This window comes from Hippoglossus stenolepis, chromosome 8 (genome assembly GCF_022539355.2).
Source record: "Hippoglossus stenolepis isolate QCI-W04-F060 chromosome 8, HSTE1.2, whole genome shotgun sequence".
Classification (NCBI taxonomy): Eukaryota; Metazoa; Chordata; class Actinopteri; order Pleuronectiformes; family Pleuronectidae; genus Hippoglossus; species Hippoglossus stenolepis.
In genome coordinates this window covers 12815682-12837168 of record NC_061490.1, presented here as the reverse complement: position 1 = coordinate 12837168, position 21487 = coordinate 12815682, and the positions used below count along the sequence as shown (strand labels likewise).

Below are 21487 nucleotides of genomic sequence, written 5' to 3'. Positions count from 1 at the left end.
TGACAGTTTAATTAAGGATCCTCTGGCAGGCTCAACACAATAGACTTCCATTTCTCCTCCTCTAAGTGCCAATTTCCACCATCAGAGCAGCTGGCAGGTGCATGGAATCATGTGGAAATCTATTTCATGCTTGTGTTTGGCTCGGTTGAAAATTTTGTGGTTAAATGTGGCAAAACCGCCAATCTGTCCAACATGTCAGAAACCTGAAATTGATTTTTCAGACCCCTCATCTGCATTTTTCAGCCAGTTAAGTTGCCCTGTATTTCACTTGCAGATGTAATTTTCAATGAAGACACGGCACAAAGTAAACAGCGAGTGCTGACTTTGCGTCGGAGGCTTGTTTGTTGAATGTAGCACCAATAGATTGGCTGAAATCTCTGTTATTTTCAGTTACAGTTGCTCACAGACACAAAGGCAAGGCGATGAAAGTGTCCCTGTGAAAGAGGAGAAACAACAACAAAATGTAATCTTTGATTCACAGTCGGACTGAACCTTCTCTTTACACCACTGCAAATATACTGCAAGTATAACCCTCAGAAATTGTGTCTGAGCAAGCACACACCGAAATGGAACAATATATTCAGATATACTATTATCTGTACCGCTTATTCTTTGAGGGTCGCAGGGGGCCCAGCTGACATTGGGCGAGACACGGGGCACAAGGACTCACACATAATTTAAAATCTCTAATTAACCTAACCCCAATCTGCAGGTTTTTGGACTATATAGGAGGAAGCCAGAGTACCCAGAGATTACCCACACAAGCACAGGGAGAACATGCAAAGGCACAGGCTTAGCTGGGATTCGAACCGGTGCTAACCACTGCTCCACCGTGCTGCCCATAATATAGGATTAGAAACATGCCCTTTCTGATTTCAGGCTAATGGCTTAATTTCTTGCCATATGCCAGACACCAATCAATTGATTAAAAGAAAATCCTGCCAAATAATGAAATTACATTGTCCCACTTTCATCTTTATTTGTGAAAAGAGTTCTGAAGCACCCATAAAATGCCCGTGGCTGCAGATAGTTGGGCTAAAACATGGCTCTGTTTTCATTTCCCCTGCCCCAGATCTGATTCTTCCCCCAGCAGGCTGCAAGATAGAGCTCTATCCCCAGGCCTGCTCTGACTTTCTACTGCTCTCCAGATAGGTTGTGTTGTTCCAATAAGCTCAGAAGGGCTAGTTTCAGGGCTGTCGAGGCCTGGAGGACGGCCTGACACACACACGGAAAGAGAAAAAACTAGATCATTGGGACTTTACAACAAGGCAAAGAAAGGCCTGCTGCTCAGCGCCATTAACATAAGTATGAAGCTTTGTATTTGAGAGATGAATAACCTGCTCGTATGATTACAACCTTTCCAGTAGCTCTCAGACACCGGGCACCTTGGCATTAAAATGTAGGGCTGTGTGGATGACTTGCGCCTGGGAAAATATATATTCTTAATTCAGTAATGAATGAAAAGAACACTCCAAAGTTTCAGTGCATGTAAAATATCATAAAGAGCCAGTTATCGAGCTACTCAAAGATGAACAATAGATGGAAGAAGAATGTGTTGAAAGCCTTTTTTGTACATGACTAATGAATCTTACCAAATGAGTTTCAAGTCTTACTTTGGCATATTTGCAACACTTGTGAAAAAAATTGCCTCCTCTACGCTCATTTATAGCAGTCTGTTCATTTTCTCATCGCCATTCCTTTTCAGCAAAAGATGTGGAGCAGTCCAAATAGCTTGTTGAAAACCTTTTTGTTCATCAAAGCACAACTTGCTATTGTGTATATCTGTGGCTCGTAGGCCTAAATGCATCACTTCGCTATTCACGTTCTACAATAGCATTGCCAGTGAAATGTATGTTTGACATTAAAGACCATTATAATTCAGGAGATCTCCTCAAAGTGAGCGTCCATATGCTCATGTGTCAACATTTGTTAGAAAAAGAAAGTTGTATGTGCATGAATGAAAAGTTCTTCAAAGCTGTGCATTTAAAATGTCTCTTCATGTTTTCTATTTTCCACGCTATTTGCTTCAATCTGTACTGCGAATCACTTCCTTAACACCTTCAGTTCCCCTGTGTACAATAATTGCGTCACATCTTTTTAAACGTGCATCCATTTCTTCCCTTCTAGCCGCCTGCAAAGACCACCGCAAGGCTTTGGAGGTGTCCCAACACTCGGAGGAGATGGGGCTGATTCTCGGGGTGTGCGCCGGGGGCCTGGTGGTCCTCATCCTCCTGCTGGGTGCCGTCATCATCATCATTAAGAAAGGGTAAACATCTGCTGATAGCTGTTTGAGTAAAAAACATGCCTCATTAAGCGCATTCATACCGCATCTTCCACATAGTTTTTTTCCCTTCATGTTTTGTTTTGGAGCAGTTTCGTTTATCCGTTTTTTATATACTTGCTGAACTTTTCGGAAAAGGTCACGCTTGTTTGGGGATGATGCTGGACCCACAACTGGCGCCGCATTGTTTGCACTCCCTCATGGCGCACCAGAGGGACCAAACAACCCTCATCTGCAGAGCCTATCTGAGTGTGAAGTATTTAATTAAAGACGGATGCAATTCAATTAGCCACTTAATTACGCACACCAAGCAGAGGCCTGACCCTTAAATGAGATGGTAATTGGGAGGGAAAAGGTGCTTTTAGAGATTATTAGCCAATGATCCCACATGTCTACAGTAGCTCATCTACACCTCTGGCTCTGCATTCATTTAGCGGCAGCTGTCGGCGGGCCTCAGTTTAGCTCTCAAACAAGGCTTAACCTGTCTTACCTTGATAAGATATAGTGTCCTGCCAAAAGAGAAGTTACTCCAGCAATCATTATTAAATGGCTGACGTATGCGTTCAGGCTAATATTGAATAATGTTGATTTTAAAAGTCACCGGTCCTCTGCACATCAGCCTCAGAGTTCCTCCGCTAAACCACCGTGAATTTCGCTCTTAGGGAATTGATTGCTAAATTTGCTGTGACAGAAAGCCACGTGGTCGAGTCCTGGAAGTGTAAAACCGAGACATTTTCCATTGAAGGAAACGCACATTTTCTGCCTCACCGCTGCTTCGGCATGTGTCATATGGCCACCTTCACAGGCGAGCTGGTGAAGAGGAGGGTTCTCATCTTCACTGTGATCAATGCTTTCTGCCCTCAGCTGACATTGCTTTCATCTTACATTTCTTCTTTCTCTTGATTTTTGTTTCCTCCTTCTCCTGCACTCTTGCCAGAAGGGACTACTACTCTTACTATCCGTAAGTGACTCCACCTCTTTGCTTTTCCATCATTTGGTGATCCATCATGCACACGCATGTGCTCTGGCTGTCAGTCATAAGTCATAAAGGGAAAATGAAATTTTTCTATACTTCATCACCCTGTTTCTCTCAGCTATTACCTACTTGTTGTTCCTTACAAAATAGTGTTTGCTTTTTCTCCCTCTCGCCACCTCTGTCTATCTTTTACCATCTCTGCCAAACTCCAATTATCCCTCCATTCTCCTCTATCTCCATTAATAGGAAGCCAGTAAACATGAATAAGACGCCCATTACGTATCGACAGGAGAAGAGTCATATGGGCTCCATGGAGCGTAGTTTCACCGACCAGAGCACCTTGCAGGAGGATGAAAGGATGGCTCTTTCCTTCATGGATGCACACACCTGCGGCACTCGAGGTAAGATACACGCACACTCACACATACATACACAGCGCAGTGTACACAACCACATAATGCATCTGCAAAACTAGACGCACATCATCCTTCACTCTGTATTTTTGTTGACCGTCACTCATTCACTCCGTAATTACGCCTGAATTACTCTTAGAGATAATTGTCACCCATTCATGAAACATATTCTTTGGCACCCTCAGCTATTTGTCGCCTGCAGCCGATACACCGTATTGATTGAATCAAAATTCTTTTGATTGATGTCAGCACTTCTCATCTTGATCTCCTCTCTAATATTGTCAGTTTCACTGAGAGGGGAAAAACAGATACTGTAAAGTTGATCGAGATTCAGAGGCAGAGCTGCTGTCACTTCTTCGTAAGATCTATGACGAGACGGCTTTGCAATGACAAACCTTATCAAAGTGACACACCTGTAACATATACTGTTATGTATATATATACTGTATGAGTCCATATCAGCATGCAGTGCGCCACACTGCTTACACCGCCGTTCTGGGATCCCATAGTAAATGCAAAACGTGCTACAAGTTACTAAATCTTTTATATCATACCATGTCATGCTCATAAATTGTTCAACCTACAGTTGCACCAAAATTGCAAATGTGTGTGTATCTGATTCAGGTGATGCTCGTAGTTCAGTGAATGAAGCCAGCAGCCTGCTGGGAGGCTCCCCGAGGCATCAGTGTGGACGTAAAGGCTCCCCCTACCACACAGGGCAGCTCCACCCTGCTGTCCGAGTGGCCGACCTCCTCCAGCATATCAACCAGATGAAGACTGCCGAGGGCTATGGCTTTAAACAGGAATATGAGGTGAAAGGACGCTATTAAACTTCTCCCTTACACTCTGACAGCATGAGACAACACAGAGAGCTCCTCAGGGATTCAGACAGATCCTTAGAAGTCTTTTTGATATTCATTGTGTAAAATGTCCAGCATTAGAGGTGAGGCATCTAATATGATCCAGGGCAGAATGAATGAGCATAAGGACTTTTTTGTTTATTTTTTATATTTTATATATTATATTATATTCATTACCAATTTGTTTGGCACATTTATTAAGTATAGTGCTCTCCACTCGGTAAGGGGCAGTGGTGTGCCTTGTGTGGCTGTAATATTATTTTTAAACAAGAAGGACAGGATTTTTCTGGGTCTGATATCAGGGTGTTGGAAAATACATGAGTGAAAGTTCTACACGCACCAAGTCTTTCACTGCTGCTGCTAGTTTGCCTCTACGCAATGATTCAAGATGATTTGTCTACTGCAAATTTGTCCCCTCTGGCAAATCCTTCAGGTCCTACAACTAGGAATCAGACAGCATTCAGCACTTTTTTCTCTGGCAGCCACGTTGATTTATGAGAGAGCGAGCGGTGTGCGTGTTTGTGGCCTTATTTTGAATGTTGTGTTGTGAGAAATAGATTTTTGGAGAAGATGCAGGGGTAAGAAAAAGTGTGTGAACCATTTGGAATCACCTGGTTTTCTACATTCATTGGCAATAAAATGCAACCAGATCTTCTTGCCATGTTAAGGAAAGTAAAAAAAAGATTCTGCCCAATTATCTGAATCCACTCCAAAATGTAATGGGGTTTTCCTCGGGTCGTGCCCCACCCCTCCACAATATATCATGGAAATTAGTTCAATATTTTTTCAGTAATTTTGCTGACTGTCAGATAGTAAGACAAACAAATGGCAATGAAAACATGGCAGAGTTAATAAACTCCTTTAGGCATCAATTACCTCAAACAAGCACTTTCTGTAGCTGACCACTCTCCCTGTGGAACTTCCGAATCCTTGGATGTCTTGTGTGATCACTTCTCTGAGCTAATTCCGCAGCATTTCTATTGGGTTGAGGTCCTGGCTCGGACTGGGTCACTCATACGTCTGGGCTTTCCTCATTCTATTGTAGATCTACGTTGATGTTTAGACTCATTGTCCTGCTGCATCCTTCAGCTTCATCTGAGCTTCAGCTGGTGGACAGTCACAGTGACATTATACTTTGAGAAACTTAGAAATTAAAACTTTGGAGTATTAATTCCCCTCTTGAACATATTTATTTAAGCCTGAAAGTAAAATTCACTGCAATCTAGTCTGTTTGTGTCATTATTTATGTTATCTCAGACAGGACGCATGCTTTTATTTTAATTAAGTGTATGCTTTAGGTTACTTGAACCAATCAATAATTCATCAGAAGTGAATATATGGTAACAGGAAGGGTTTTAGTTTGATAGATGAATCAATCTGTGACATTGCATGTGTTCATAACACTATTTGAGTATTCATACTGAGAGTACCTCCGTATAAGAGGGCTGAAATAGTCCAGCCAGTTAGGCAAAGCCATTATATAATATATTTATTTATGCTTATATATTTCTATTTATGTGATGTTATATGTGATCATTCAATCAATATTGAGAAAATATGCATTGTAATAATTTGAAAATGTATTGCCCAGGCCTCAATATGAATTTTTGCATTCTGGAAACTTTTTCTTTGTTTAGGTCTTCAAAGCATTCGATTTAATTTCAGAAAGAGTTTATAACCTGGCTCTTACTCTGAGAACATGGAATTAACATGTCGTTAAGTGCAGTATGAATTATTGCTGCTGGTGCGGCAAAAATTATGTCCGTATTCACACAATAACTATATTCTCCACAACCAACCTTCACTGTGAATTCAACAGCATGACTTCACATTTCTTTCATCATACAGTGACTAAGAGAACTTTAGAGGCAAGAAGCAAGAACACCCATATATCTTTATAAATATATATAATCTAGTGTCACAGTTGGAGGTTGTTTGACCTTTAATTTGTGGGAAAGAAAAAGTGGTCAAGTTACCTTTGAGTTTGTATTATTTTCTGAAAGCTTTATTTACTTCTGCACCGAGGCTGTGAGTGATGTTATACCATCTCAGTTTCCATGGTGAGAGAAATGTTTCCTGCATGAGATCTCCCAAATCCTGTGGAGACTGTTTTCTGTGGTGTTCTGTGTAGCATGTGCTGGAACACAAGTATCTTGCTGAAACTCTTGTGGCAGAAGGACTTAAGAGTTCTTGAACACCAATGTGTCACTGAAATAAAGTCAAGTAGCTCCCCATGTTTTTCTCACAGATGCACAACATCAAAGTCTGTAATGAAAGTGTTGGTTACCTTATTCGAATGAAAGGTGATTCAGTTTTTCCTATTTTACTTATAACAAATTCAACAAATCCTTGAATTAATTATTGAAATAAAACCCAACACCCAATCAGTCCATTTATCAATTAGATTTCTAGCACCTTAATGAGTTTGAGGTTACTGCAGAAAGCTTCTTCTATTGGTGGATTTGAAGCAGCTGGATGGTTTCATCTTTCCAAAAAGTCGTCATTCTATCCTGAGGTCTTGTTTCAGTCCACTATGTCAGTATATCTGTAAAGATGGGACCTGTGGTCTTCTGTATAGTTGCAGAGTGTCTTGATACCAAGGTCCTGCAAGAATGTCAAGCTCCTTGCACTACTGAGGACAGCATCCATGCTTATTTTAGCCTCTTGCATCCATGATCTCATTCTTTCACTTACTGCTTGGAGCCATACGGGAGGTTGGAGCAAAGACAAAGCTTTGCTTTTTGGGTTAGCTCCCTCTAAACCGTACAAAGTCTGGGACATGGCTACACTTGCATGTCTGATTGTAATGTGCTCTCCTAACACAACAGAGGAAACTGCGAAGCTAAAAGAGGCTGGTGTGGTATTTAATGAAGTGAATTCATGGCTAGAAGAGAATTTGTAGCACTGCTTGATGGGACTGGAGGGACGGCAGGTTAGGTTGGGTTGGCTGTAAATTGAGCCATTGCAATCAGGTTAAAGAAACATTTTGAAGAATTTCTCCGTCTTCGAGACAAACTCTTCTGTGCTGCAGGAACCTCTTGATGATTCCTAGTTGGTTCGAGCTTATATAATCAGCAGTGGAGGTTGCACTTGTCAGAGGCTTCCAAGGTGGAAGAGACTGATCTCAAGTTCTATGTGTGAGAAGTACAGATTCCTGCTATAAATCCGTCCTAGATAACTGACATATCACCAAAAAAATTCTAATCCTCTTAGTGGATTCTGTGTGAGTGATCCATTAAATTTATCTCCAAAGAAAATTGATTTGCAGTGTAAGCACACGGGCACAAAAAAGTATATAAAACCAACATACACACTGAAGTAAGTTACAGTGGAGAGGAGGATGCATCACTTTTTAATACCACTCGACACATTTCATCACACAGCCAATGGGTTGGGAGTCTGCCTCTCTAAGGGTCAATTGGTTGTCCCATTAAGATGAGATTGTGATGAAGTCAAGTTGAGTAGTTTGGTCTTCAATCATCATTGACTGCTATCATGTGCAGTTACCATCTGGTAATATCATTGTGGATATCCACAAACTTATATAGAAGTCATGTTAGTTGAAGGATATTTGACATAATCCTAGTACCACTCGCCACCCGCTGAAATTAATTATCTGGGTTAATAAGGCATCTGGATCCTACTGTTGCTAAGCATATGAATAAATCATGAGCATTTTGGGCCAAATAAGACCTCTGTAGTGACAGCAGGCCTGATGAGGCTAAACATCTCCAGAGTTTCTGTAGCTATAGTGAGGTCCCTGTCCTCTTCAAACAGATTGTAGGGGAAGTCTGGGAGTGTGAAGTGGGAAGGGAGGAAAGAGAAAAGTGTATGGAGGAAGAAATGTGGGACAATAGCACTTTTATCTCCACTGCCCTGTACCCTCCAAATAACCTCCTACCAGTTAGTATTTACCTCCTGCTGAAGAATATATTGCAACATTAATAATCTCTAATATGCAAAGGCAATCACAAGACTGTGATACATTGAGCAGCACGGCCATTAAGGGTCCCCACCAACTGGAGGAAGAGGAAGACATCTCACATAATAAGTTGTTCTTTCAATTTCTCACAGTAGAGATGAAATATCCAGCATGTAATATTAATGTAGGTCTGATATTTGGAGGTTAGATGTTAGGACCCTCTCACAGTAGAAGACAGGCAATACTCCTCATTGATCCTGCCAATGCTCAGATAATTAAAACTCATGTGGATTGAATAAATCAAATATTCTGTATGTATTTTATCTCAGTGATTTGGCATTCACTGTCCAGGAACTCGCCTTGCACTGCCATTATATTTTGTGAATCATAGATCTCTGCTCAGTTATAGGTTTTTTGTTATTTTTTTTACCAATGCACAATCGAGATTTGGTCCTGAACTGAACGTCAAATACAAACAATTTAATTGCACAACATTGCTTATGACCCTCCTGCTATTTCTAGTTATGTGATTCATGGCACATAATGAATGGGGGGCCAGAACTCTGAAAACCTCCCCCTACTGGAAGGATTTTGGTTGAGAGTTAAGATCACACCCCCGAGAGAAGTCCATCCCTGTCACCCACGGCCTTTTTCATGAAAAAGAGAAAACATCTTTTGTCTCTGGTTCATGGTTTCCTCCCTGAAACTCTGCTTGTAGACTCATTAAAGTGTCCCTCATGGGCAAAACACACTCCGCTCAAAAAAATCTATACACACGCCTTTGTGTTTTATTTTCCTCTGCAAAAGAGTATGTGTTTTGATGGAGTGTCTCTCTATATTATGAAAGAAAATGATGAGGAGTATCATATTACACTCCCATGGCAGGTATAGGTTTTTATTTCCCTGAAGAACACCTATGTTCTGTAAAAACACTGATCAAGAATTTACAGTTGAGTTGTGAAGGGGCTTGTATGTGTGGCATCTGCTGCCACCTCCGTTACATTGATTTCACTTTAAGTGCTTGAGCGTGCTTCCTGGATTACCTGTCTAATCAGCACCATTCTTTTAATTTAGGGATTATTGGTTTAGAGTTTTTGCGAATAAATAAGGGTGATCCGCAAGGTTCAATTCTAGGTCCTATTGATGACTCTTCTCAGCTAGCTGTGGAAAACCTACATTCTACCTACACTCCCTTACTCAACGATCTTAAAGTTGTTTTATTGAGCTAGAGGTGATCGTAATAAAAACTTTCATTCTTCCTCTGTACAAGGATCCAATATTGAGAGAGTTACAGAACACACACTCTTTGGTGTTAGGATAATAGACAAATTCACATTCAAATATCATGCAAACTTGGTCTTTTTTACGATATTCTTTATGTATCTCAAAAAAGCGTTTCTTATTTTTAACAAATCTAGAGCTGTCTTTCCAAAGCTTTATAGAAAAATAATTGTTGATGCACATTTTTGTCTACTTATGGATTATGGTAATGTGATGTTGAGACATGCCTCTATCTGCAATGTTAACCCCTTAGACGCCAGTTATCATTTTCCCTTAGGGTCATTACCGGTGATCTTTATAGTACTCAACATTGAAACCTGTATGAAAACGCTGGGCGGTCTTTTCTGTCTGACAGACGTGATTGGAAAGTTGCCATTTTATAGCACTTCTGTGACTGGCACTCAAACGATGCCCAAGATGGTCTAATGACTGTATTTCACAACTATTCCACCAAGTCTGTACCTGGAACTTTTTACGAAATTATTAAAATTTTCTTCGTCAATTCAAATCCATAAATCCAACCTAAAATATATTTTTCAATTGATTTATCTTTTGCAGGTGTATGCAGTATTTCTTTAATTTACTGCATTTATATACATGTTTCAATGGACACAAATTGACAATGTATCTTGTATCCGGCATTATTCAGACACAGTTGGGAAACTTTGACCATATTTTTTGCTATTTGACTGGTTGTTGGAGGCAAATAACAGAGAAGCTGTAATTCTAGTTGTGTTTTTCCTTCCCTTGCTTTTCTCTTTTCTCTCGAGGGCTGAGCAGAGGAGTGGTGTGAGCAGAGAAACTGAGAACTCAGAGGTCTAGTGTCAAAAGTGTAGAGGATAAAGATGGAAGAGTTGAACAGGGAGAGAAATAATGACGGAAGAATGATGAAGACAGGTAGACGGAGGTAAAGAGTCTGCAGGATTCAGAGAGAGAGAGAGAGAGAGAGCGAGAGAGACCGACCCTGAGAGAATGCATGGAAAGACAAGAACAAATTTAGGGGGAGGGTGTATAATCCCAGGCAGGATTTGGCTGGTTCTTGGCTCTCTGTGGGGAGAACCACGATGTAATCCGCTGCTCAGCATGTAGACTTGGGCAGAGTTTCGAAAACCAAATTCCTCCTAGTGGCTGAAAACCACGGGGGGTAGACTGGTATGATGCAGTGTCTCAGCGTGTGTTTTTGTGTGTGTGTGCGTTTGTGTTCATGAATCTGAAGTGGCTGTTTACAAGCTTATTCTGGCGCCACATTGGATGCTTATTTGAGGACTCACCAGTGTTTCAATTTGTATGAATATGATGTGTCAACGTCAGCCAGCGATGGCTAAGGTTGTTGGAGCATAAACTTTTGGGGTTTTGGGTTAGGGGTTTAGCAGAACCTTCATAAACCTTCCTCCTCTCCATAGGATAAAGGGGCTCTTGATGTAAGCCTTAGCCACACTTAAGAGATGTGAGGATAGGTTTTGATAATGCTATCCATGAAAAACATATTTCCTTTTCACCCATATAATAAAAGAGACTGTTCTTCTCTGGGATATTTGAATGGTTTATACAGAGACACTGTTCTTGAAGTGTTACACTTCTTTTGTTACTGTAGAGTTTCTTTGATGGCTGGGACTGCACAAAGAAGAAGGACAAAACCAAAGGGAGGCACGACACTTTGCTGGGATGTAAGTCATCGGAATCCATTTCATCCTGCATTTAAAAAAATACTGTTCAAACGTTGTTTCTTAACATTGCTTTGATCTTGTACTTTTTGTTCTGTCTCAGATGACCGCCACAGAGTTAAGCTCCACCCTCTCCTGGGAGACCCCAACTCAGACTACATCAATGCAAACTACATTGACGTAAGTGTAATTTAGTCTTTCTGCCTCTGTTTGACACAGGGAAACAAATTGTGACTCTATCTCTCATACACTTCAAAGCCACAGTCCATCTCTCTCATTCCCGTAAGCCCACCAGTCTGCTGGCCCACTTTCACCTGGAAGCTCTCATGCAATCAAACACCCTCCTTTGCTGTGTTTTGCCAGATGCCATGGTCTGTCAATTGAGTCCCTGACCCAACACCAACTCTGCTATCACTTTTATTAAAGCAGAGTGGACTTAATGCATTAAACGGAGAGGAGATGAACCTTTCTGTAAGATGCCACAAATCCCCCTAAATTAAATAGACAATGATTGCTGTTATTCAATCTCTCGATGGGATGGGAGGAGATGATGATCCTTTCCACTGTTCACCTTAACTGTCTGCCACACATGCAGCGCCACAGTAACATTCTCACTGATCATATGAAATACATGTATATGTTGCTAATGTGTCTCACACAGTCTCATTCATGCGTGCTTTCATTCATAAAAAAAACTAGATGGGGCTGTGTTTATTCAGAGAGCGGAGGAAGCAGAAGTTATAAAAAAAAAAGATGCAAAAAAGATTCTGAAAAAATACAAGATATTTTTACTACCAGATATGTACTGTAGATGGAAACTTTTATTTAGGTTCCCCTGTGAATTTGTTGTCATATTCCTCAGTTGTCGCTCGTCATTTGAGTTATGTCAAAGGAAGTCTGGCACTCTAATACAATTTCTTCATCTCACAAGATTTATTTTACACGCCTCTCATTGGGACTACCATAAAGTAAACATGGCGCTGTGTGAGAAGCTGAGGCAGGCTGATGTACTCCCACTGCTGTTTGAGGTTGAGAGGGGATGAAAAATCATGTCTCAGTCAAAATTCTTATCAAGATTCATACTTGAAAAATAACTGATATTATTATTTTCAGTGGGCAAAAATTACTTAAGTTGACAAGATTTTTGGTTGGATTCATCCTTTAGGCCAAATTCTGTCATGAAAATGCTTGATACCACAGGGCTTTTCTCTCTTTTCTTTCTCTGTTGAGAATGGCTAGTAGTGAGATGCTTTTAGAGAGTTCATTACAGTGAGAGGGCATTAAAAACCTGGTCTGTTGTTAGGTCTGTAGTTATTGTGACGGTCGCCATTAGCGTTAAGGGCACAGAGGTGCGGGCATTAGTAGGAAAACACCACTTAACAGCCACTACAGTGTCAGTGTCGGTGGTGTTACGCTCTGACAAACCTGACCCTGCATGCTAAAAAGTAACAACCCAGCCACAGCGGGAAATATTATGGACAGCCTGCGATTATTTCACCGGAGGTTAAATGGAAAAGTTTCCTCTGAAACATTATTTCGGTTTCAAAAACAGAGGTGACAAAATGTGAGCTCTCGTTCTCTGGCACTTAATGTCGGACCCTTTGCTCGGCTGTGGTGTGCAGTGCCCGATTTTTGCATGTGTTTGACAGCCCAGTGCACCACTGGGCTGTTGCTGATTTACATTTCATCTGCATCTAAAGAGCAACAAGGTGTAATTGGCAGATGTCACACAACCAAAAACACTTAGAAACTCCGTCACACACGTCTATGCTGTAAATCAGCTTTGCCTGCTGTAAAGGAACATGTACATTAGTCGTGTAACACTCATCTTAAGGCACTGAAACGATTAAGTCAAGTCTGATTAATAGGGGCTTGCATGAATGCCTGCACAGTTAGTTTTCTTTTCATATAACATATTTCTGCCTATAGATTTTTATCCTCGCTTTTCCAAGTGGGATATATAAAGCAGTAATTTCACATACAGTATGTCTCTGTGCCGGTACAGCCACTAATTATGATAGCCCCCTGGTTTCTAAGGGCTCTAATGCCTCTCTGTATTCCCACTTCACGTTTTCTTGATGATATTCTCACTGTTACTTCACATAGAACATGTAACTCCCCAGAGGATGTAATGACTCCATAGGTTGCTGTTACAGCCACCACTTCTAATTACTTTAACTTTGTTTTGTAGAGTCAGTTTGGCTCAGCAGATCAGCACTAACCACTACAATACCCATGAGCCATGGACGTTTCAAAATATTGTTTCATTGAGCCTGCGAAGAAAACGATTTGTTGCAGCCGTGGAGTTAATCCAAAATTGACCCAGAATTCAAAGATTAATGTAAATGATTTGCTGAAGTATGTTGTTAATGTTGTAGCTTTCGCACACCATTAGTGGCTCCCTCAAAAGTACGCCTAAGCTTCCTAATTGGGTATTTTGGATATTTCCTATTGAGATGCACCATGGGAAATGTAGCTTGGTGAATTAACAAAGTCTCTGCATGTGGAGGCTTGTACTTGTCACTTCTATATTTTACATGCTGATCCAAACCAGAGGTGATCCAACTCTGAATAGTATTGTCAATGGGAAAGATATGACTTTAACTCACACAACCATGCAGGGACGCCTGAAATAGCTCCTCCCACGTCACTTTAGCAGCATTTGAACCAAAACAGACAATTGTGAAATTGTTTTCTTTCTTGTTGTGTGGCCCAATTATCAAATATGATCAAACCACACCCACACAGTCTTGATGATTGCAAGAGTTTGCCTGTTTTTCTTTTCTTTCCTTTAAAAAAACCCACAACAAAACTGACGTTTAAAAAAAATTAACTAAAAGTAACTTTTATCATTTAAAAAAAGCAATGAAAACATTACAGGAAATAAAAACACGATGACCATAATAAAAAAGCCCACTTGCAGGCATACAGACCTCTTACCACCTCTCTGTAACCATCACTCCTCTTTACAAAAAGCTTCTCTCATTAACTAGCCTATATGTCTTCTTTTTCCCATTTCCTCGACCTTGGACCCTGTAGATTCGGATTAACAGGGAAGTAAGTACTTCACTGCTCCTTCTTCAGCCTGCCATCGCTCTGTCTTTGCTCTTTTCCCCCATTCTTCCCTTTCCACTTCCCTCTCCTCTTCCAACTTTCCTCTATCCACAAATGCTCAAAGGTCAGTGTGTCTCAGGTTTTGTCCACATTTGCCAAAAAATTTTAAATTAAGAAAAAACAGATAGAGGACCCTGCTGTCTTTGTTAGTTCTCATAAGTGGTCAAGACGGAGGTTTAGTTGCTCTGCTGTTCACCTTAAATAGAAGAGAGGTATCATTCATGCTGATAGTGTTTGGCCAGGGCCAGAGGAATTGTGGATAGTAGGCCTCACAGCACTGGTCATCCATCTCCATTTCAAACTTGTCCCCTGTTTATCCGACTGGATGCAATTCAGTTACGCGTTCCATCAGCAACATGGACAGACACGGCATATAAGGAGGACGCCTTCTGCTAAATGATATTAACTGTTATCAGTGTGGATCATCCCATCATGCTGATGTGACGAGAGCCGATGGTTCTTGGGAGTGTGTTCAGATTATTCCTGACCTGCCTTCTCCACGTCACAGACTCGTGTAAGGTAATCGGAGAATCAATTATCCTTCCAGCTGCTCCTCTCAAAAATGACAAATGAAGGTGAACCACAACATCGGTGAGGTTTTCCAGGAGATGTTTTCATGGACTCCAGGAAACAGGTCTCTCATGTACACACGCAAAGTGAGACATAAGCAGTAGTTACTATCTTTGAACAGTTTGCTCGGCCTTAAAATGCTCAAAACCCCTCAGGGAGTCATGTTTATTCCCCCCATGACAGTTGAGGTGACACATCTCATTGTTCATTCATATTCATCCCACATACTCACCAAATGAAAATGTCTGTCATCTATATCAAAGGCTGTCGCTCCCTTTGATATGTAGCATCTCAGACTGTACACAAAATGTTTGCCCTAGGAGACGGTTTATGTTGATGGTGATATGAACTAAGGTGAAACCTGTGTTTCACCTTAATTCACCTTAGTAGAACATTCTTCTACTTGACAAGAGTAAAAGTATTTTCATTTAAAAAAAAAAAAAATGGCTTTAGTTTTTTTAATTCATCAACTCAGATATTGTGCATAGTGCATTTTCGGTGAGAATCAGTTTTTATGGGACAGGACCACAGAGGGTAAAGATGGATGACCTGACGGCTTCCCAAAAATAAAGCAAAATAATCTTGATCATGATAAATCTTGCCTCCCCAGTGTTAGCGGATGGACCAAACTAAAATGTCAAAGTACATAATATACATACACATGCATAATAAATTTCTTTAAAATACTTATTTTGTCGTTTAAGGTTGTTCTTATCACACTGATGTATGTTTAAGGGCAAATTTGTCTGGTAAGATTGGTTTTGACCTTAAAAACAAGGTGAAATGTCGTGATTGACAGCTTAAGACTGACTTTTGATTGGTCCAGCGTGTGTATCGACTGGACCTTGAAACCGTGTTTCCATCCCCCGATCCCCACTGCGTAGATAGGTGGAGCTTGGTCATCCATCTTTATTTTCAGTCTGTGGTCAGGACTCTGAACAAGAGTTTGATGAAGGATTCTAACACCTGAAATTGAAGACGTGAACCTTTAGTTTCTCTGTCATATCTTTATTAAAGTGTCACAGGGATTCAGGCGTTGTTCAGTCAGCCGGCCAGACTCACTTTAGAGATCACTTCTTCAGAGATTCATCAGCACTTCTTCTAGATGCAGTATTTACTATGTGTGGCCTCAACTGCTCCAAACTCTGAGGAGCAGAGGGCAAAGACATGGTCTGTGGTCAGCAATAGGTCAGACAGTGCAGGAACTACACAGGAAAACACGTTTCACAGTTGCTGAGTGTGGGTCAGGAGGAGAGCAGAATTCAGAAAAGATGAAGGAGAAAAAAGAAAAGAGGGTGAGACCGAGAGACACCCTCTCATACAGCTGTGCCTGAGGGGTAGACGGCTTACTCAGCATGTCATCCCTCTTCTCTCTTTCAGGGCTACCATCGATCCAACCACTTCATCGCCACTCAGGGTGAGTATCCCAGCAAGGCTATTGTGTGTATGTGTGTGTGTGTGGGGGGTTTCAGGATGGTGAGCACCTTGTAATAAATTGAAGATGATCCAGCCAATGAGCCTACTCATGCACAGTCCCTTGCCAAAACCATCTTTCTGGCAAATCAAAAGGTTGACTAGCAGCCCGTGAAGGCTGCGTTGGTGATGTTACTGAATTAATCATTAGAACAGGTGATTAATTACACACAGTCGATTTCTGTGACATGTTGGGTGGCGTGTTCTTCGTCGTCGAAGGGAGAACCTGTATTTCAACCACTACCGCTAGCACAGAGATGGACACTGTGTGTGTGTGTGTGTGTGTGTGTGTGTGTGTGTGTGTGGGTGTGTGTGGGTGTGTGTGGGTGTTAAATTTTCCCTTTTTCTTTTTTTTACTGTACCAAAATTTAATGGGGTCTCTCCGCATCCACACCACATCCTTCCACCAAGTTTTGTGGTCATCCACCCATTCGATATTTTTGTACTCCTGCAAAATATCAAACAAACGCAGGCAAAAAGAACATAACCTCCTCGGCTGAGGTTTTGAATGCAGAGCATGGACAGATGGCCCCTTTTCCATACGTGGTAATGACAATAATGAGCTTTAATGAGTGTCAGTTTCTCTCCCATCACACAGTCACTTAAATTCTACTCCTCTTCTTATCTTGCACGAGCTCCCCTTCCTTCCCATTGTCACAGAAACAGAGAGCAGCAGATATAACTTGCAAGAAACAAACAAAAAGTCGTCAGCAGTGCTTTGTCTTTTTAAGCATTTATTTCCTATGTGATCCTCTTTTTTGAGTTGGATCTCACTTCCTGAATGTGTCTTCCTTCACATGACAACTACAGATTTTCCTTGAGGCTTTCAACATAAGCCGCTGCTGGTTTTCTGTCACACTTTCTGCCTTCAATTCCCAATAACTCCATTGACGGTGGTATTTTGAGAGATCGGTACCTTGCCGTCAGAGAAAAGGACAATTAGGTCACAATAATACAAGATTTCACAGCGATAAGAATTCCCGTACCAAGTGGTTTTGATGCTGCCGTTTGCCCTTCACTCTTATTTCTTTCGTCTTCCCAGCAGGACCCAAGCAGGAGACTCTGTATGATTTTTGGAGGATGGTGTGGCAGGAGAACTGTTTCAGCATCGTCATGATCACTAAGCTGGTGGAGGTTGGCAGGGTAAGTGATGTTCAGTCCCTGTCCTCCTCCTGTCATCGCCCAGTGCTCAGACACGTGGCACATTTGCCATGAGGGAACGTTTTGGTGTCTATTTGAACGTTTTTTTTTGTTTCTTTTGTTTGTTTGATAAGATCTCACAGGACCCTCCGTTTCCAGCCTTTATGCTAAACTAAGCTAAGAACTTGGGAGTGGTATATGTCTTCTCACCCAACGAGAAAATGTATCCCCCAAAATGTCAAACTATTCCTTTAACTTTCTGGATATCAGGAAAAATGAAAGACACGTCTGCACAAAGTCTCTGCAGTGCTGTTAAACTTGATGTTGCATTTTTCATGGCATTTGGATCAACCCTTATTATGACATCATCATCGTGAGACAGCCATGATGAATGATAGGAATCTACATTATGATGGTATGATTATAGAGTCCATAAAATTAGCTATAAAATACTTGTGATGCATATAAAAATAACCTGAGCCACGTATCTAGGGCAGCTGTCCTTACATACACTGCATGATTACACAGCCTTAATGGCTTTACTGTCGCACCGTTATTTTCCACCTCACATAAATACCTGTAGCGTGTGAGATCTGCTGTGAGTATTCCATCCTCTTTTCACCGTAGGAAAGAGAAGCACATTACCTCAGTGGATGGTTAAAATTACACCGTTTTTCTAGCAGTAAGCCTTCATCCAATTTGGTTTTCCACCTCAACAATTCAGGGAACAGTCAACAAATAAGGACTGGCCTGTGTTGCTGAATCCAAATAACACCTCTATTAAATAAATAAAAAAAATAAAAATTACCTCCTTTCTGCCTGATGCTGATGAAAAAAAATTGATGCCTCCTGTTCATTATGCTTCCCACCATTCTGTGATTATTGTGCTTTTCTTTTCTTTGCCCTCTGAGATGAAATATCTGCAGAGGAACAGGTTGTTTTTGTTCTTCTGCAGCATTTGAGGTGAAAGTGTTGTATTTTTTCATAAATTCCACGCCACTATTTCTCTGTTCTAGTTAAACTAACAGATGTAGGACTTAATATTTCTTATGATCACTTAATTTCAAATTATGACACACTTAATTCTTTTTTTTTTACTTTATCCCTTACTGTCAAATGGATCGTTAAAAGTTATCTTGTTCATGGTTATTACAATATCTAGTCATGCAATCCGTCTGACTGTAATGCATCAATTTCAAATATAAAGGAAGGGACCGCCACACACAACCAAAACTGGCACAGTGCAATAATGACACTCACGCTTTTCACATCTGTAGTTTGGTTCATTTAAAGGAAAACAAATGCAATGTTGTTGCTAAAAGTCCATGCAATTAACGTTGATAACCTTATTCACTAAAGTCAGGAAAATAATCCTGAAATAATCACCCCACCAGCACAATTCAGTAGCAAGGGATGAATTTTGGTCTCCTCCCTTAGATATACATGTAAACTTGGTATCTTTCTCAAAGAAAGGAGGCATGGAGAGAGATTGTTCCCTTTTAGAGATGATTTCCTTGTTTCCTCTAAATTGGCCACTTGAAGCCTAAAAGGATTAAAACGAGCAACTGCTGTTATAGTCCACTTAATCATATGACCACTCAAAACTACTATTATAATATAAAAGTTGAAGGATTGATCTGTTGTAGACAAAGCATATCAACCTTTTTAAGTAAGTGTAAGAGGTGTAGAGAAATAGCTGTTTATGAGAGATTATCTCATTGTTACCTTATAATATTCCCTCTCAAACTAACCATTATAATATTAAAACACTGTTTTTCATTTTTAGAGAAGCTGGAATGTAAATAGAAGGATGGATATGTTGTTGTCAAGCGTATTGACCTTTTTAAATAAAGGTTATCTTTAACACCAGACAACAGAGGAGATTTGAATATGCTGCATGTCAACAAAACTGTAAAATTTTCACTTTTCCCATCAAACAGATCAAGTCATGTGACACCTTCTACATTATTTGCAGGTGAAATTTGTAGTAGTGATAAAACAAGGTTTAACTCCTTTGCTTTTCTTTTTTCCAATCAGGTGAAATGCTGTAAATATTGGCCGGATGACAGCGAGATGTACGGGGACATTAAAATCAGTCTGCTGAAGACAGAGACACTGGCTGAATACACAGTCCGTACATTTGCCTTGGAGAGGGTGAGTCGATCTGACATTTACATTGCTACCTTTGTTTAGCTACCCTGTTTTGCATTTGTTGATACATGTTATAATATTCCTAACTTCACTGCTCTGTCAGGGGGGAAATTAATATGTGTGTGGTTTCTTTCTGTTATCTATTCATGAACATAATTTGTCCGTGTTTCCCCGGTTACCTGGTGAAGTAAGAATTAAAATTAGAACTAATAGAACAGATTAGATGCCTGACAGGGCTTAGTGCTGATAGGCATGAGGTCCACACATCCACATTTAGAGGAATTAACATCAGCAGCTATCTGAATGGCCCTGCCGTCTTTTCAACATTGCTGTTACAGTGCTGTGCCCCCGGTGACCTCCATCCTGTCAATCTCCCCGGGATCTCTCTGTGGAAGGGCTAGAAGAGCAGCTCTGGTGTGACAGTGGCACAAACACGGCATTATCATGCCACTGTCACAGCCGCTCTCCACGGGCACACGCTGCCGCTTATTCAAATCGGCACATATTTGGGAGCTGGTGACAGCTTTTTTTTCATAGCTCTTTTCCCCCTTTTTTTTTGTTTTCTGTCTTCAGCAAACCTTTGCTTTGCGTTGCTTTTCTTTGTCAACTCTGTACAGAGGAAGAAATTGCTGTGTGACGGCAGCAGCCTCCCAGTGGAGAGGAGAAACCTCCCCGCCCTCTCTCCGAGCCTCAGTAATTCCTTTCTGCGTGTCTCTCACATTGCAGCTGATACTAGGATATGATGCCCAGAGGCCATACTCTCCTAGAAGACCTAACACCCCACATAAATAATGTCCTGGTTGTCATCACACTGAACCAAAAAACTTTCCACATCTCTCATTTTGGGGGAATGCCTCTGAATGGATGGCAGCACGTCTTGGATGAAACAACAGCCTGCGGGCTACGATGGTTAGGATGCAAGCCACATAAATGTATTGTTTTACATGTAATGCTAATGCGTGTACTGTGTTTGTTTCGACAGAGAGGATACTCAACCAAGCACGAGGTGCGTCAGTTCCACTTCACATCCTGGCCTGAGCACGGGGTGCCCTATCATGCCACTGGACTGTTGGCCTTTATACGAAGAGTGAAAGCCTCCACGCCTCCTGACGCTGGCCCGGTGGTGGTCCACTGCAGGTAACACAACAACTTATAAACCATCTGTTATTCTAATTCCTTTTTCAAAGTATATATGAAAAACATTGCAATAGGTTATTATATTTATTGATCGTATTATCACCATGACCTTAAGTGACAGATGGAGGCAGTTGTGAGCAGCTGTACAAAGAAGTACCTTATTTTTTTCTGTCTTCATACATATCGTTGGGTTACATTTGAATGAATAGACAGAGGTTAGCAGAGAATCAATTGACCTTGAAGCTAAATAAAGGCAAAATCTGACATAGCACCCTTCAACGGTATTCATGCGAAATTGCCCTTTATTCAATCAGATATAGAAAAAAACAATGCTCACTTCAATTTAACAGTACTCATCACTTTCAGATTTTTCTCTTGTTGTTAGCTTAAAGCTTCCATTAGCTTAGTATTCAAAAAAAGATACAGCCAAAACGTATAGATTAATCAACAAATTAAGTTTTTAGTAATTTCAAGGCCTAAATTAAATAATTTGTATAACTAGTGC

At 40.8% G+C, this 21487-nt stretch overlaps 1 protein-coding gene across 7 annotated transcripts in view; it reads left to right on the top strand.

Annotated features, from left to right (window-relative positions):
• ptprub (protein tyrosine phosphatase receptor type Ub) overlaps positions 1 to 21487 on the top strand; it is a 160989-nt gene that overhangs the window by 126759 nt on the left and 12743 nt on the right. The window contains exons 14-24 of one of the 7 annotated variants that reach the window (XM_035163521.2): positions 2128 to 2266; positions 3219 to 3242; positions 3504 to 3658; positions 4295 to 4482; positions 11328 to 11400; positions 11501 to 11577; positions 14437 to 14454; positions 16462 to 16498; positions 17600 to 17697; positions 19732 to 19848; positions 20828 to 20982. In XM_035163521.2, coding sequence (XP_035019412.1) covers positions 2128 to 2266; positions 3219 to 3242; positions 3504 to 3658; positions 4295 to 4482; positions 11328 to 11400; positions 11501 to 11577; positions 14437 to 14454; positions 16462 to 16498; positions 17600 to 17697; positions 19732 to 19848; positions 20828 to 20982 — 1081 coding nt within the window. Of the gene's footprint in view, positions 1 to 2127; positions 2267 to 3218; positions 3243 to 3503; positions 3659 to 4294; positions 4483 to 11327; positions 11401 to 11500; positions 11578 to 14436; positions 14455 to 16461; positions 16499 to 17596; positions 17698 to 19731; positions 19849 to 20827; positions 20983 to 21487 lie in introns of all 7 variants that reach the window. The other 6 variants (XM_035163520.2, XM_035163526.2, XM_035163525.2 and 3 more) reach the window with 6 other exon arrangements.